This window comes from Acomys minous, assembly GCF_964271855.1.
Source record: "Acomys minous genome assembly, chromosome: 5".
Classification (NCBI taxonomy): domain Eukaryota; kingdom Metazoa; phylum Chordata; class Mammalia; order Rodentia; family Muridae; genus Acomys; species Acomys minous.
Genome location: NC_140494.1, coordinates 114,384,497 through 114,400,814, shown reverse-complemented (window position 1 = coordinate 114,400,814; position 16,318 = coordinate 114,384,497). Strand labels below are relative to the sequence as shown.

Genomic DNA, 16,318 nt, shown 5'->3' with positions numbered 1-16,318 from the left:
TAAAACCTCCCAGATGTCATTACCTGGCCTCTACCATGACAAACTCATCACCAATATTGTATTGACTCTAACCCATCTATTCTCTCTTAACTGTATGCTGTATGTATGTATGTATGTATGTATGTATGTATGTGTTATATGCACACATAACAGTATCGTGCTGAAAATAGTTACTTTAAGACCATCAACTTTCACAGTCCCTTCTGCATTGCACTAGAGCTGGCACAGCCTTGCAGTGGTCTTCCAGCTCTCCTCGGAGCTGCATCCAGAGCTGCACTCGCCAGGGAAGTCCTAGCTGCCCTTTTTTTTTTTTTTCCCCTAGCCTTGGTAACAATGCCTGCTCCAGTCTGTTGGTGAGCCTAGAGGTTTTATAAACTCTAGGGCAGCTCTGGGAGAGGCAGCGACTCACTAGACCGTGGCAGGACGCCCCTCCCACGGTCGGCACAGCTCCTTGGCCCCCCTCCCTCCGCCCCACCCCCACGGCAGCTCGAGGCGCTTGGCTGTCTGGGGTTTGTGCACTCCCGCGCGCTGGTGCGCGGGAGCTCGGGACGGCTCGAAGCCGGGAGGAGCCCCGCGGTTGCCCGGCTTACACAGCTGAGCTTCGGCGATCAGTACCCGAGTGGCTTCCGCCCTGTCCATGCGATCTCTGTACATGGGCGCCATGCCGCTCCCACCGCCCGGGTCGATGCTGATGCTGGTGCTGATGCTGATGCGAGGTAAGAGCGAGTGGTCGAGTTGGGATGCCCACGCTGGCAGGGGGCAGCGGGCGGCGGGTGGGTCACCAGTGCTAGGCTTCTACCCAGGGCTTGGCTTCCTGTATGGTTTTGGCCACCAGCCCCTTAAAGAAGTCTAGGTGCCCACCTGCCTTGGATCTCAGAGTAGTCCCACGGTGGACACGCATCCCAGTCCCTACCTCCCTGAGCCCCTTGGCCATTCCTTTGTTCCCAAGTAGGCCAGTTAGCTGAGAGCTGACCCTCTGGTTCTGCTTGGGAGATAGAGGTCCGAGTCCAGGTCTCGAATGTCGCACTGCTGCAGAGACCCACAACTTCGCTTTCAGCGTCTGTCTCCTGCCCAGCGTTTGGTTTTATGGACCATAGGGAAACATGTGGCCAAAGAAAGCTAAAGATTTGTCTAAAGCCACCTGGAGGAGAAAAGAGTCGTTTTGGAGTTGGGGCTGGACCAAGCATTTCGTCCTGGTCATCAGGTCTCTGCGCACAAAGACAGTGTTGCCTAGAGACCTTAGACGTAATTGTTCCTCCCAGGCCATTGTGGAGCCTCTAGAGGCTCCTATTAGGAGGAAGCCCTTCCAGAGACCCAGGATGGCTGGTGGATAAAGCAGAAACGCAGCTACGATGTCCCCTGAAGGAGGGCAGGGCACACAGTTCACTGTGGGGGAAGGGGGCGGCGTTGTGGCTGTGCATAATCAGTCTGCCCTCCTGCGTGGGTGGGTCCTGGCTAATTCACGACCTGAATGGATTACACGTCCCCCAAAAGATTGTCCCTAGACTGACCCCAGTACTGCAAGTAGGAAGCCACGGATAGCTTTAAGTAAGACGTCTCTGGCTTAGCTGGGGTGGGGTTTTGAGCAAAGAGGGTGCCCAGGGGCAGAGGTAAGGGCTGGGATGAGGGTTCGAAGACAGCACTGAACTTAGGACAGCAACACAGGAATGCAGTAGGCACCTTGGCTCCTAAGACACCGGTAACCAAACTCCTGCAGAATGTGGGGGGGATTAAGGGGCTAGGGTCTCCCACTAGCCAGCAGAAGAACAGGGCTCCTGGCCTGGGCAACCCTGAGCGTCCCCACCTCAGTGTTGGGTGAGTCATCTTTCTACCTGGGCAGCAGGGATACCGCAACATTCCTCGGAATAACAATAAAGATTAGAACCGCTAATAGCTCTTTAATTGTTTTATTTTACATTTTTTAGAAAGCAGGGTTGGGCAGCTTATTATGTAAAGAAAGATTAGAGTTTCATTAAGGGGGGGGGGGGGGAAAGTATCTGGTTGGCCTGGGAAAGGCACTTGCCACCCAGCCTGATGACCTGAGTTAGATTCCCAGCGACCCACATGACAGAAGGAGAGAACTGAGTTTTGAAGGTTGCCCTCTGAACCCCAGACATTTGCCATAGCCTGCACCCTTCCCTTTTAATGTAATGAAGAAATTAAAGAAGAAGAAGAAAAAAAGTACTTGTTCTTAGATTTAAGAGACAGAAGGAGAAAGCACTAAAGAAAGGCTAAGAAAATAGCAATAACGCACACAGAAGTGTAGACATCTGAAGATGGAGCTAACAGGTCTTGAACACTTGCCACACACAGGCCAGTGACCCCAGCACTTGATTCTCACTTTCGAGGTGCATTTGTGCATACTTTTCATTTTGATAGAAAAAAATAAATCAAGGTTCTGAGACTTTAAGCTACTAGCCTAAGCTCACACAGCTTCCTGGGGGTTGCTGGGGTTTTCCTTGATGTACCCAACTTCAGAACTCAGGCTTCTAAGCCACTGAATGTGTGTGTGACCTGGTAGAACTCGTGTCCTCCCTGATCCTCCCTGAGCCTTGGTTTCCCAGCCTTATGACTTAAAGGAGCATTACTAGCCTGGGAGCCTGGCTTTGCAGAGTACCCTGGCAGACGGGAATCTGTAGGGAGGGTGTCCTTTCAGGGAAAAGTACATTTCCCCAGGGACTGACAGGGATGCCTCCCACAGGGGCCAGTGGCTCAGAGGCTGAGCACCGCCTGTTCCAGTACCTGTTCCAAGATTACAACGAGATCATCCGGCCTGTGGCCAACGTGTCCCATCCAGTGGTCATCCAGTTTGAGGTGTCCATGTCTCAGCTGGTGAAGGTGGTAAGTGCTGGAGCCACAAGATGTGGCCCTGGGGTTCTAGAGGAGCCTGTCTGGAGTTGGCCTTGTTTTTGTCATTCACCTGTCAATTTCAATCTCACTTTCTAGGATGAAGTAAACCAGATCATGGAGACCAACCTGTGGCTGAAGCAAGTAGGTACCCAGGCTCTGTGTACTGCTGCCCCCTGGTGGGCAATTGTTCTTATTTGTTGCTGGGAAACAAAAGGGGAGGACACTACTCCTGAGGACCCAGGACAGGGTCACCTCACTGCTTTTAAGGACAGACTTCTCATGTCACAGACAGAAAAGCTACAGCCTGGAGAGAGGATTCTCTCCATATCCCCACTACAAAGCCGATCAGGCCGGGTGTGGTGGCGCACACCTTTGATCCCATCACTCAGAAGGCCAAGAGAGGTGGATCTCTGTGAGTTCAAAGCCAGCCTGGTCTATAAGTTTCAGAACAGCCACGGCTGTGTAGAGGGTCAAGTCTCAAAAAAAGAAAACAAAGTCAGCTTGGTCTACGAAATGAGTTCCAGGCCAGCCAGGACTGCGTGCTCTGGAACCTAACCCCCAATTCTGGGGGCACTTGAGATCACATCTCCCACCTCTTCCTCTTGCAAAGTCAGTGATGGATTCTGTTGCACTGTTGGTGGGGTGGGGGTATGACACTGGTGTTCTTCAGGTAGAGGCAATGGGATTTGTCCCCATATGTCCTCCCCAGGGAGGCCTTGGCCAGATCTGTGACCCTCCATCCTAATGGCAACCCATGTGCCAGCTCAGCCAGCCTAGTACTCAGCTCCTGCAGCCTTTGTTTGAAGAGGCTGACAAGCCAAGCCAAGTGCCCCACCCATATGCTCCCTCTGTGGCCACAGCCCCCACCCCGCTTTTTTCTGGTGCTCTGTACCCAACGCTTTTGGGGTCCTGTGGGATCATAGCTCCATTCCAAGAAAAAGAGACTTTCTAAGTTAGAAGGCACTATTTTCTTTTTAGTTTTTTGAGAAGGGGGAAAGCTCATGCATCTCAGGCCAGCCCCAAGCTCACTGGGTGGCTGAGGATGACTTTGAACTTCTGGACTTGCTGCCTTTATCTCCCTAGTGCTTGGATTATAGGTATACGTCCTGGCTTATGTGGTCATAGGGACTGTGCCCAGGGAATTGTGCTAACTAGGTAAGCATTCTATCAAGTGAATATTTGGTGTGTGTGTGTGTGTGTGTGTGTGTGTGTGTGTGTGTGTGTGTGTGTATGAATTCGGAGGCCAGAGGTTGATAGAGGAAGTTTTCCTTGATCAACCATCACATTATTTACTGAAGCAAGGTGTCTCGCTGAACCTAGAGCTCAGCGAGTCTGCTGGTCCATCTCTGCCTCCCTGAGATTACGAAACGGGAGAGTTATGTGGGTGCTGGGGATTCAAACTCTAGTCCTCACGCTTCCACAACAAATGCTTTTATTCACCGAGCAACCCCCTCATTTCCCATTTGAGACAGGGCGTCATAGCCCAGGATGGCCTGGAACTCCCTCTATAGCTTAAGCTGGCTTTGAACTCACAACCCTCTTCCCTTAGCCCCCTGCCACTTCACCTGGCCTGGAGAGTGAGTTTAAGGTATGTAAAGGATAGGAGCATAATGTATGGACCTGGTAGAAATTATGAACCTTGACTAATGTGATCAGAGAAGGTGATTAACGGTAAACAAGCTTTGGGTTCCCCGGTCACAAGGACTGACCTCCCAGGGCAGGGGCAACCTGCAGACTTAGCCCATGCTGCCAGCCCGGCTGCCCCTATGTTGCTCTCTTGGGCCAACATAGTCTGCAGCAGGGAAATGGCTCAGTGACCCAAAGCAGGGGTGGCCTGTCACCATGACGATCGATCGTGATGCAATGTCAGGAGAAAGAAAATCTGGCTGGTCCTTCCGCTGTCTCCTCCCTCCCTCCTCCCCTCCCTCCCTCCCACCCTCCTACCAGATCTGGAATGACTACAAGCTGAAATGGAAACCCTCTGACTACCAAGGGGTGGAGTTCATGCGTGTCCCCGCAGAGAAGATCTGGAAACCAGACATTGTGCTTTATAACAAGTAAGGAACTGGCCGCCCCACACTCTTTGGGTCCGGCAGACTGGGCTCGCTATGCTTACAGTCTGGCCTTCCTTCCAAGAGGGATCTGTTTACTTGTTCACTCTGGAGACACGGGGCATCAGTTACATATTGGGTACCATAGATGACAGGGGGCCCCAGCGTGGCAGGATGCTGAGTGACTCTTAAGCTGATGTGTGGCTGGAGGGGAAAGGTCATCAGAGAAAACTGCTAGAAGGAAATGGCATTGAAGGGGTCCTTGCAGGTCACACAGGATCTTGACCAGGGGATCTATAGCAGGGAAGATCCAGGGAGGCAGGAGAGTATGGCATGGCTGAAGTGACCTCATTAGCTACACTGCAGGGTTTGAGACTGGAAGATCAGGGAGCAGCCCCAGTGCATGGTGGGGGATCTAGGATGGCACGGGAGGACTTGCATGTGGCACCAGTTACCAAGCTCTGCAGGCAGGGATGGGAGTAGTTGGCTGTCTCACCCTCTCTGAGAGAGAGAGAGAGAGAGTACTCATGGGAGAAAGGCAGGGTTGCCTAAAACTCATAGACTGTCCCAAACTAGACACCAGAATAACCACTGAGGAGCTGCTAAACACACATCTGCCTTGGGTTAAAATCTTTATAAGTGGCTTGTTCTTTAGTGTGGCTACCTAAAGGAGTTTTACCTGTCTGTTCATCCCACTTCCTGCCATAGGCAACTTTTTCTGGGTGGTTCTGAGTTTTGTGGGGTGTGAGGTATTGAGTTCTAAGATCCCTACAAAGTTGCCCGGGCCTTGATTGACATCTCTGCACCCCTATGTGTATTCTCACTGTAAAGACTTTTTTTTTCCTTTGTTTTTTAATGTATTTCTTTGTGTTGGGGGTGGAGTATCCCAGTGCTGGGATTATAGGTGCATACCACCACAGCTTGTGTATGTGATCCTTTTCTTTGAGGAGTGGCTATTTCTTCTGTTTCTGACCCCAGAACTAACTCTTAAAGCCTGGGGACCCCATTTTCTCCTGCCTGGGTTACCCCCATTCAGCAGCAAATCCTACCCGGCCCCTAGGTCTCAAGATGCTCTGGCCCTATGCCCTCACATGCTGACCTTCACGGGACACTGATGCCCTCACTGATGGTGCGGATGTCGGGCTTGTCCTATCATAGCTGCCCCCTTTCCAGCTTTCACAAGTCTCTGCTGTTGTGATTTTTTCCTACTCTTGCTCCCTTTCCACACATAATCTTCTCTTGTACGTAAAGACCTTCGCTCTCATCCTTTACACTTCCACCACCTTTTCTCATTTTAACCACCTCACAGCGGTCCAGCCGCACTGCAGCTCAGACCCTTCCCGCAGCTCAGACCGTCCCTGTCTCTGCTGCCACCCACTTCCTCAGCTCTATATTTGTGATAGGTAGAGATGTTCACTTAGGATTTTGACCATTTGTTTGGTTAACAAATACAAGTGCACCGTGTGGCAAAAGCTGTGCCAGATTTCAGGCTCCCGCTGGGTCCTTGTGTTCTGGCTCCTGGTGACAGACATTTTTTTTTTTTATCCCAACCTCCACAGCAAACAGACCTCCTAGTATGGGCAGACACAACTGAGACCGTCTATGGCAGTAACAAGTGAACAGGACCCCCAGTGACCGCGGGAGTGGGCAGCTGGGTCAGGGCTGGCCTTCCTCTGATACTTGCTCATTGGGTACACATACATTTTGGTGATGCCTCACAAGTAACTGAAGTTCTGCATAACCAAGGCTCTGCCCATAGATGCTCTGTGGACCTTGAGCAAATCAACCCTGTTCTTTGACCTTCAGAGCTCTCATCAGTGACATGAAACACCTCGCCTAAAGTGGAGGCAACCAGGTACCTAAAAAGACCAGGTAGTTTAAAAAAAAAAAAAAAGTTGGCTCATGACCATCTATGATGAGATCTGGCGCCCTCTTCTGGCATGTAGGTGTACATGCAGGCAGAACACTGTACATAATAAATAAATCTTTTTTAAAAAGATTAAAAAAATTTTTTAATTAGAATTTGAGCAGATGCAGGCTCTGTCACAGCTATTCAACTCTGCCCTTGCAACTCAAAGTAGCCACTCAATAGACAACAAATGGCGGTAACTTTGTTCCAGCAGAAGTTTGTGAGAACAGTGGCTGGGAAGATGGCCCAGAGGTGAAAGCACTTGCCACACAATCATGACCAGAGTTTGGATTTCCCAGAACCCATGTAAGTGCCATGTATGTGTGGCAGCCTTGGAAGGCAGAGACAGAGGCTCTGCAGAGCAAGCTGTCTAGGGAGGCCACCTTACCCTCACCTGTCAGACTTATTGCTACTCTGGGTTTGATTAAGTTACTCTGGGTTTGATTAAGCTCTAGGATTGATTCACTGCTTCAATGAATAAGGTTGAAAGAACAATCAAGAATGATTTCCAACATTGCTCTCAGGCCTCTACATGCACTGCATACATGGGACACACACACACACACACACACACACACACACACACACACACACACACGAGCTCACATACATACGCACAAATATACATACATACATTTGCACAACACAAACACACGGATAAAGAAAAAATGGTAAAAGTATGGAGGGGGCTGTGTCTCAGTTAGGGTTATTATTGCTGTGACAAAACACCCTTACGAAAAACAACTTGAGGAGGAAGGGTTTGTTTCACTCTGGGTTCCATTTAACAGTTCATCATCAAAAGCAGTGAGGACAGGAACTCAAGCAGGGCAGGAGCCTGGAGGCAGGAGCTGATGCAGAGGCTGTGGAGGGATGCTGCTTACTGGCTTGCTCCCTCAGCTTGTTCTGCCTGCTTTCTTAGAGGACCCAGGACCACCAACCTAGGGGTGGCACCACCCACAGTGGGCTGGGCCCTCCCCCAGAATCACTAATTAAGGAAATGCTCTACAGGCTTGTCTGCAGCCCAATCTTATGGAGATATTTTTTTCTGTAAGGCTCCTTCCTCACGGATGACTCTAGTTTGTGTCAAGTAGAGATAAAACTAGCCAGCACAGGCAGGCTTGTGGCCATAGTTTGCCAACTCCTGGGCTTAGCCCTGAGCGTTAAATGTTGGTCCCTTACTTCCCTGACATTTGTTGAGCCTGAGTGTCCCCAGGCAACCTTGTTCAGGAGGCCCCTGTGTTGGGTAGGAACTTCAAGCTTCTATTTGGCTCTCACAGGTTGGGGTGGGGGCTATATCGAGTCTAAGCAGAGCCCACCTGAGACTGTATAGAGCTCTGTCCTCTCCTAAGGCTCTTTTCTCTGGCGTCATCGGGGATTAAGAATGTAGAAAGCCACTGGGCAGGCAGTGGTGACCTTCGCCTTTAATCCCAGCAGCTAAGGAACAGAAGCAGGAAGATCTCCCTGAGTTCGAGGCTAGCCTGGTCTACAGAGTGAGTTCCAGGACAGCCAGGGCTACACAGAGAAACCACGTCTCAAAAAGAAAAAAAGAAAAGACAGACAGACAGACAGGAGAAAGCCAGTGGAAACACACACAGTAGGGGCTCAGGCACTGAGTGGTCTCACCTGACAGCTGTTCTGCTCAACAGAAGCAGTGTGAGTGGGAAGGGCAGAGACCAGCGTGGGGGAATGGTCCAGACCAGAATACTGATGGCTTTCTAATAGGAATACAAGGTCATTCCTAAATGTTTAGAATTTTGACTCTCAAGATTTTCACATGGCAACCAAAGGGGCATGAAAACCATGAATGCCTCCCACCTCTGCAAGCTAAGAAACCCAGGCAGCTGGCCCCAGATGTCAGTGGTGTTCACTGAGCTGGGCACAGTGTTGCTCACCTGTAACCCCAGCATTCAGGAGGCTAAGGCAGAAGGATGGTGAGTTTGAGTCTAGCCTGAGCTATAGTAGCAAGTCCTTATCTACAAAGGAAGAGGAACACTTGTGACACCCAAGGGACTTTGCTGTCAGATGACTTCTCCTGGCCACAACAGAGGTGGAATGCTGAATACAAGCTCTACAGGGAGCTGAGATAACCACCAGTTCTTCTGCTAAGAAGTCAGTTTATAAACATTAGCAGGATGATTCCAAGAAAACTGCATAGAGATAATAAAGTCAGGGGCTCATGGCTAAAAGAAAGAAACCTGAGGAGGAGCTGGGCGTGGTGGCGCACGCCTTTCATCCCAGCACTCGGGAGGCAGAGGCTGACGGATCTCTGTGAGTTTGAGGCCAGCCTGGTCTACAGAGTCCAGGACAGCCAAGGCTACACAGAGAAACCCTGTCTCAAACAAACAAACAAACAACCCCCCAAAAAACAAAAATACAAAAAAGAAAAAGAAAGAAAGAAAGAAAGAAACCTGAGGAGTAAGTGAAGGCAGACAGGTAGGAAAGTGAAGAAGCCTGAGACCTGTTGGCTGAGTTTGATTTGAAAGTGTTCAATGAAGTCAGAAAACATGATTTCTTTTTTGTTGTTGTTGTGTTTTCTTTCTTTTGTTTGTTTGTTTGTTTGTTTGTTTTTGGTGAACAGTGTTGGGAGGAAAAGGGTCTGGTAGAGGAAGTGAGCTTCACTGAAAGAATTCGTTTCACAACATAAACACCCGTGACTGGTCCATGAAGCCATTTCCAGGTCTGCAGTGCGTTTTCTCACATGTACCAGGCACCCAGTGGAGACTAGTTAAAGAGATGCCAGCAAGGTCCCGCCTACCAATAGTCCCAAACGCTGAACTACCTACCTCCAGGACAACATTCATCTCATTATCACAAATTCAGGGCCCCAGTGAGGCCCATTTTTGGCACTTAGGAGTCCCTATAGACTGTGGAATGTACTGGTGATACAACCAGCACGGCAGAGTGTGTGGTGGGAGAGGTCCAGGAGATGGGGCGAATGTACTGGGAGAAGCTGGGGTGGGGGGTGACAAGTGTGGCAAAGCATGTGCTAGGAGAGGTGGGGGTGGATAACCAATGAGTCACAGCATTGCTCAGGGAGGCCTAGCCTCAGTCTCTCCACTAGGGGATGGGGCAGTTGGCCCTGTGACCTCTTATGGTCCTTTGATCTTTCATATCCCCCTCCCCCCCATTTTAAATAAGTCACCACTTGTTACTGTCCCCGGGGACAGCATGGGAAGCCGGGCTGGGTGGCTACACGCTGATGACCGTGAGTCCTGTGCCCCACTGTGTCTTCCCAGCGCCGATGGGGATTTCCAGGTAGATGACAAGACCAAAGCTCTACTCAAGTACACAGGAGAAGTGACTTGGATCCCTCCGGCCATCTTCAAGAGCTCATGCAAGATTGACGTGACCTACTTCCCATTCGACTACCAGAACTGCACCATGAAGTTCGGCTCCTGGTCCTACGACAAGGCAAAGATCGACCTGGTCCTCATTGGCTCCTCTATGAACCTCAAGGAGTACTGGGAAAGCGGCGAGTGGGCCATCATCAAAGCCCCGGGCTACAAACACGAGATCAAGTACAACTGCTGTGAGGAGATCTACCAAGACATCACGTATTCCCTGTACATCCGCCGCCTGCCGCTGTTCTACACCATCAACCTCATCATCCCCTGCCTGCTCATCTCTTTCCTCACCGTGCTCGTCTTCTACCTGCCCTCCGACTGCGGTGAGAAGGTGACGCTCTGCATCTCGGTGCTCCTGTCCCTGACCGTCTTTCTCCTAGTGATCACCGAGACCATCCCTTCCACCTCGCTGGTCATCCCCCTGATCGGGGAGTACCTGCTCTTCACCATGATTTTTGTGACTTTGTCCATTGTCATCACAGTCTTTGTGCTCAACGTGCACTACAGGACTCCGACCACACACACGATGCCCACTTGGGTCAAGGCTGTGTTCCTGAACTTGCTCCCCAGGGTCATGTTTATGACCAGGCCGACCAACAGCGAGGGAGACACCCAGAAGCCAAGGGCCTTCTACAGCGCCGAGCTCTCCAACCTGAACTGCTTCAGCCGTGCAGACTCCAAAAGCTGCAAGGAAGGCTACCCCTGCCAAGACGGGACCTGCAGCTACTGCCACCACCGTAGGGTGAAAATCTCAAATTTCAATGCCAACCTCACGAGGAGCTCCAGTTCTGAGTCCGTCGACGCTGTGTTGTCCCTCTCTGCTCTGTCACCAGAAATCAAAGAGGCCATCCAAAGTGTGAAGTATATTGCTGAAAATATGAAAGCACAGAATGTAGCCAAAGAGGTAATTATGGTTTTTTTTTTTTTTAAATTATGACTTCCTTGTGCAATGATGCATAGGAGAGAGATTAGGAAATTAGATCTTAGGGGCCGGAGGGATTACCTAGCACTTGCTGCTCTTGGGGAGGAGACAAATTTGGTTTCTAGCACCCACATCAGATGGCCCACAATGCCCAGAACTCTAGCTCCAGGACCCCCAACACCCTCCTTTGGCCTCCTCAGATAACCACACACATGTGCATGGACACACACATACATACATACACACGGAAGGGAGAATCTGAGAGGGAAGGGGAAGCAGAGAGAAATTAGAATCTTGAGTCAGAAGCTATGTTCAGACCAATTAGATGCCCTTGGATGTGTTAACGACCTCACTTGTAGTGCAGGCTGGCCTTCAATTTACAGTTCCTCAGGAGTGGGATCCCAGGCCAGTGCCATTGTATCCAGTCTCAGATTTATATTATATATATTAAGGTGGTGTCTTGAATCAACATTGACATTAAGTGTATCATTCATTAGGGAGTCTGCTGAGGCAACCCCGAGCCTGCACTGTTTCTGTCCCCATGTTTCTGGTGAGGGACACTGAGATGGAGGGACAGGAAATTTACTCAGGGCTGGATTAAAAACCAGGTTTGTCTCCACCTGCCGTCCACCCACTGCCTCCAGGAGCCTTGGTGGGTGGGGGTGGGGGTGGGGGTGGGGGTGGGGGAATCTATCCTGTAGTGGGATGGGTAAGCCTCAGGCTGTAGAAGTCAAATAGAGTAACTGTCAAGCAGGAACTATGATTCTAACCTTCCAGTGACTGTGACTTCACGGTGTCACTGAACGGACACATTTACTCAAGCTTATACTGGTGGAATAGGACCCACATCTCCCAGTCCCATGTCAGTGTGCCCAATTGAATTACAAAATGACACGCTGCTTCTTCATTATGAGACCATTGCTTCAGGATTAGTTGACTCATGGGCTCTCGCTCAACTCAATTGTGGTTTCTTTGCTTTCTGAATTGTCTGGAAGTTTAATTACCTTAGATTCTCCTTCCTGTTTCAGGCCTAAATTGAAGCTCATTATGTACAATTATTCTTGCTCTTTCTCCTATCTTTTGCTCTGTCGTCAGCCATTATGCCTGCTGTGTAGCCTGTCTGGCTATACAACCGAAGATGACATTTGGTTCGGTGGGCATTTTAAAGGGGAGTGGTGAGGAAGGAAGATGTCAGGCTCACCCGATGTGCTCGATTCACCTTTGGAGCAGATGTTAAATGGAAATTAGTATCTAAAACAAGTATTCGTGTCAATGAGCAAGTACTTTGGAACAACCTCAAATGATGTTGGATTCTAGCAAAGGCTGGGGTCCTAAGGAGGCTATGAGCATTAATAACTTTACATGCTGGAATTCAATTTAAAAAAAAATAAGTTATATAAAGCTAGGCATGGTGGCACGCACCTTTAATCCCAGCACTCGGGAAACAGAGGCAAGTGAATCTCTGTGAGTTCAAGGCCAGCTTGGTCTACAAGGTGAGTTCCAGGACAGCCAACGCTATACAGAGAAACCCTGTCTCGAAAAATCAAAAAGCAAAACCGAACCAAAACAACAACAATAATAGGTTAGATACACAGCCACACACATTCTGAGTGGCAGCACATACTTGTCATCACAGCCCTCAGGAGGCTGTGACAGGGCGATCAATAATTTGAGGCCAACCTGAACTGTATAGACAGGAAGACCAGACCACCTTGAAAGTATTCCCATTTGAGCCAGATGTGGTAGTGCACTCCTGTAATCCCAGCACTCAGGAGCAGAGGCAGGCAGATGTCTGTGAGTTTGAGGCTAGCCTGGTCTACAAAGAGAGTCCAGGACAGACAGGCAGGGCTAGACAGAGAAACTCTGTCTTGGAAAACCAAAAAAAGAAAGAAAGAAATTATTCTCATTTGAAACAGAGTGAACACGGCACATATGTTCCATGTTCCTCCACTACATGAAGTGTGAAGTTGGTAGATACATTAGCCCTTTCCTTATTGCTTTGCCCACATACCTGACAAGAAGCAACCCAAGGGAGGCTTTATGTGGGCTCACTGCTCCAGGGCACATGGTCCATCGTGTGGAGAAGTCATGGTGGCAGGGGCTTGAGGCAACTGGTCACACTGCACCCATAATCCTGAAGCAGAGATGAACATTACCATTCAATTTCTTCTTGTTTGTACTCAGTCTAGGGCCCTGGCACTCGGAATAATGCCACCTACAGTTGAGGTGTGTCTTTCCACCTTTATCAATGTAGAAAGTCCCCAGAGGCCAATGAGCTAGTCCCTCATGAGCACGCCCAGTGGCCTGACTCCTAGGTGAGTCTAGATCCTGTCCCGTTGGCAGTCAGTATTGACCATCACTATAGATTTCCTCAGATTGTATCAACAGAAAAAAAAAAAAGATTTCTTATATATGAAATAAAGTGGCTTCTCTACCATACCAGATTTAATACTGAAAATTGGCCTTTCCTTCATGTTCTGTTTTCTGTCACTGTTTCTTGTTTTCCAGATTCAAGATGATTGGAAGTACGTTGCCATGGTGATTGACCGCATCTTTCTCTGGGTTTTCATCCTGGTGTGCATTTTAGGGACGGCGGGATTATTTCTTCAACCCTTGATGGCCAGAGATGACACATAAGCTATGAATTGTGTTCACCAAGGCTCACCTGTGCCAGTGCAGGGGCACTTTCCCAATAGCACTACACTTTATCTGATCACCAGCTTTGAGTTTGCTATTTCAATGATTATTTTATTTTATTTTTTATTTATTTATCTTGGTTTTTCAAGACAGGGTCTCTCTGTGTAGTCTTGGCTGTCCTGGACTTGCTTTGTAGATCAGGCTGGCCTTGAACTCACAGTGAGCCACCTGCCTCTGCCTCCTGAGTGCTGGGATTAAAGGTGTGCACCATGATGCCCGGCCCTTCAATGGTTATTTTAAGCTCATCTTGATTTTTGGTTTTAAAAAAGTGTGGAAGAAAACGCCTAGCTATTTATTATGGATAAATGAACACTTAACCAGCCTTGTGGCTTAAACTTAACTAGATAGAAAAGCTTTCCGTTCACACATATTATATCCATTGGCTTAGTATCTCTATAGGTTTTTGCATTTATTTAGCCCATAATCTCCTTGAAATTGTAGACTATTTCAGCAACGCCTCACTTCTTGCTCTCACTTCCACTTCAGGATGTGTGTTCCTGCTAAATCCCACATTATCAGACCCAGAGAAACTACGCCTGGCCTCACACGCATTGTTAGTAAACTACCCTAGTCTGTGCAAGTTGCTAACTAAGAAAAACATGCCATAGAGCCCTACAAGACCTTAATCCTAGCACTCAGGAGACAGAGGCAGAGGCAAGCGGGATCTCTGTGAGTTCAAGGCTAGCCTGGTCTAGATTGTGAGTTCCAGGACAGCCAGTGCTACATAGTGAAACCCTATCTCAAAACAACAAAAATCCCACAGACTGGACAACGTAGGCATGAAGTTATTTCTCATAGTTTAGGAGCCTGAGAAATCTAGGATCGAGGTGGCAACAAGACTGCCTGGGAAGGAGTCTTCCTCACAAAACATAGGTGTGTCTTCAAGTGGCTGAGAGGGCCACTTTCCGGAGTCTTTTTTGTAAGAGCACTAATTCCATCTGTCAGGGATGACCTGAAGACCTAATACATGGACTGGTCACAGGAGAGCTGTGGGGAGCCATCCAGACCACAGGATGAGCCGTCAGAGCAGGGCTTCACCGCTTTCGCACTTGGGTTTGGGCTCCAGAGTCGTGCTGGGGGTGTGAGAGGTGTGGACATTAGCAGCCCCGTAGTTTCTGCCCACTAGGTACCAATACCCAGGCTGCCTGTCTCAGCTGTCGGGGGTGCCCAGGACGTAGGACGCTGTCAAAATGGGTTGTGCTTGAGAAGCCGTTTGAACAAGTTGAGTTTCCCATAGTACACTTCTGAATCTGAACCACAACTCGGAGAGAAAATTCAGAGGCCATTTGAGAATTCTCACTGTTTTTTTTTTTTTTAATGCAAAAATAAAACCTGACAACTGCAATTCACTGTAACTTATATTTCACTAAGTCAAAAGAAAGAGTTCTATGAAATTTGTTGGCCTACAAATATCTTAACAGCCATGGAGATAATAAGAGATGAGGGACGTATGCAAACTACGATAGCTAACAAGCAATTTACGCATTAAAGCAGATTTTATTAGTGTTCCCTCGCTATAACAAAATACCTGAGATAATAAACTTAAAAAGAAGAAATGTTTATTTGGGCTCATGGTGACTTCAGTCCACAGTCACCCACTTGGCCTGATGCTTTTGGGCGTGTGATGAGACAGTGCATCGTGGTGGGGAGCAAATGATTCATCTGCCTGGAAGCAAAGAGAATGGGGAAAAAGCTGGGCTCCTAGTATTTCCATGAAGGACACGCACTCCCAATCACTGAGCTCCCTTCCTCCTAAAGGCTCCACCTCTTCCCGAGAGCACCAACAGGCTGCTGGCCAAACCTTTGATATGCTGTCCTTTGGCACTTACTCAGAATGTAGCATTCTGTCCCTCATCCCCAAAGGTTTTCGTCCATCTCATAGTTTGTTTTTGCAAGAGTTCCCAAAGTCTTAGCTGCTTCAGAATACTCCAGTAGTCTGGGTCAAAGGTGTTCAAGACTCGTGGGAAACTCAGCTGAGAAGCTGTACAAAGTAAAAAGATTATGAATGCCCAGGATACAGTCACACAAGGTCAACATTCCTGCCCCACGAGGGAGCACAGGTGTGCAGACAGCGTCAGATCAAAGCAAGACTGAAATGAAGCAAGGCAAACACACACACACACACATCTAAGCCGGCACATCTGGCGTGCACAGTAAGCAAGGCAAACACATCTAAGCTGGCACATCTGCCGCGCGCAGTGGCAGCGTGTGAAATCCCGAGGGCTCGGGCAGCCTGCTCCTGCACACCCACTGACCGCAAGCCCTGTGCCCACACCAGGGCCGGCTGCACTCACCTCCGGCAGCTTCCCTTGGCAGGTACTCCCCACTTCTGTCACCTCTTGCTTGCTGGACTCTCCATTATAGCTTCAGCGCCATTCTCATGTTTCCAACACATCGCCAGCTTGAGAGCTGCTGACTTCTGAAATCTTTGTGGGGTCCTCTACGACTCCACAGCTCTTGCCTTTTGCATGTCTATAAAACCAGCAGTATGTGGATGATGCCGACGATTTCTGCCCACAGCATAGGCTGTACAGGGCCTGCCTGA

The 16,318-nt window shown here is 49.1% G+C and overlaps 1 protein-coding gene across 1 annotated transcript; it reads left to right on the top strand.

Annotated features, from left to right (window-relative positions):
* Positions 1-412: 412 nt before the first annotated feature.
* On the top strand, positions 413-16,080 carry CHRNA3 (cholinergic receptor nicotinic alpha 3 subunit). Its single transcript, XM_084782115.1, has 6 exons — positions 413-716; positions 2,702-2,841; positions 2,947-2,991; positions 4,798-4,907; positions 10,047-11,058; positions 13,585-16,080. The coding sequence occupies exons 1-6, from the start codon at positions 638-640 to the stop codon at positions 13,711-13,713; spliced, it is 1,515 nt and encodes a 504-aa protein (XP_084638241.1). The 5' UTR covers positions 413-637; the 3' UTR covers positions 13,714-16,080.
* Positions 16,081-16,318: the final 238 nt, after the last annotated feature.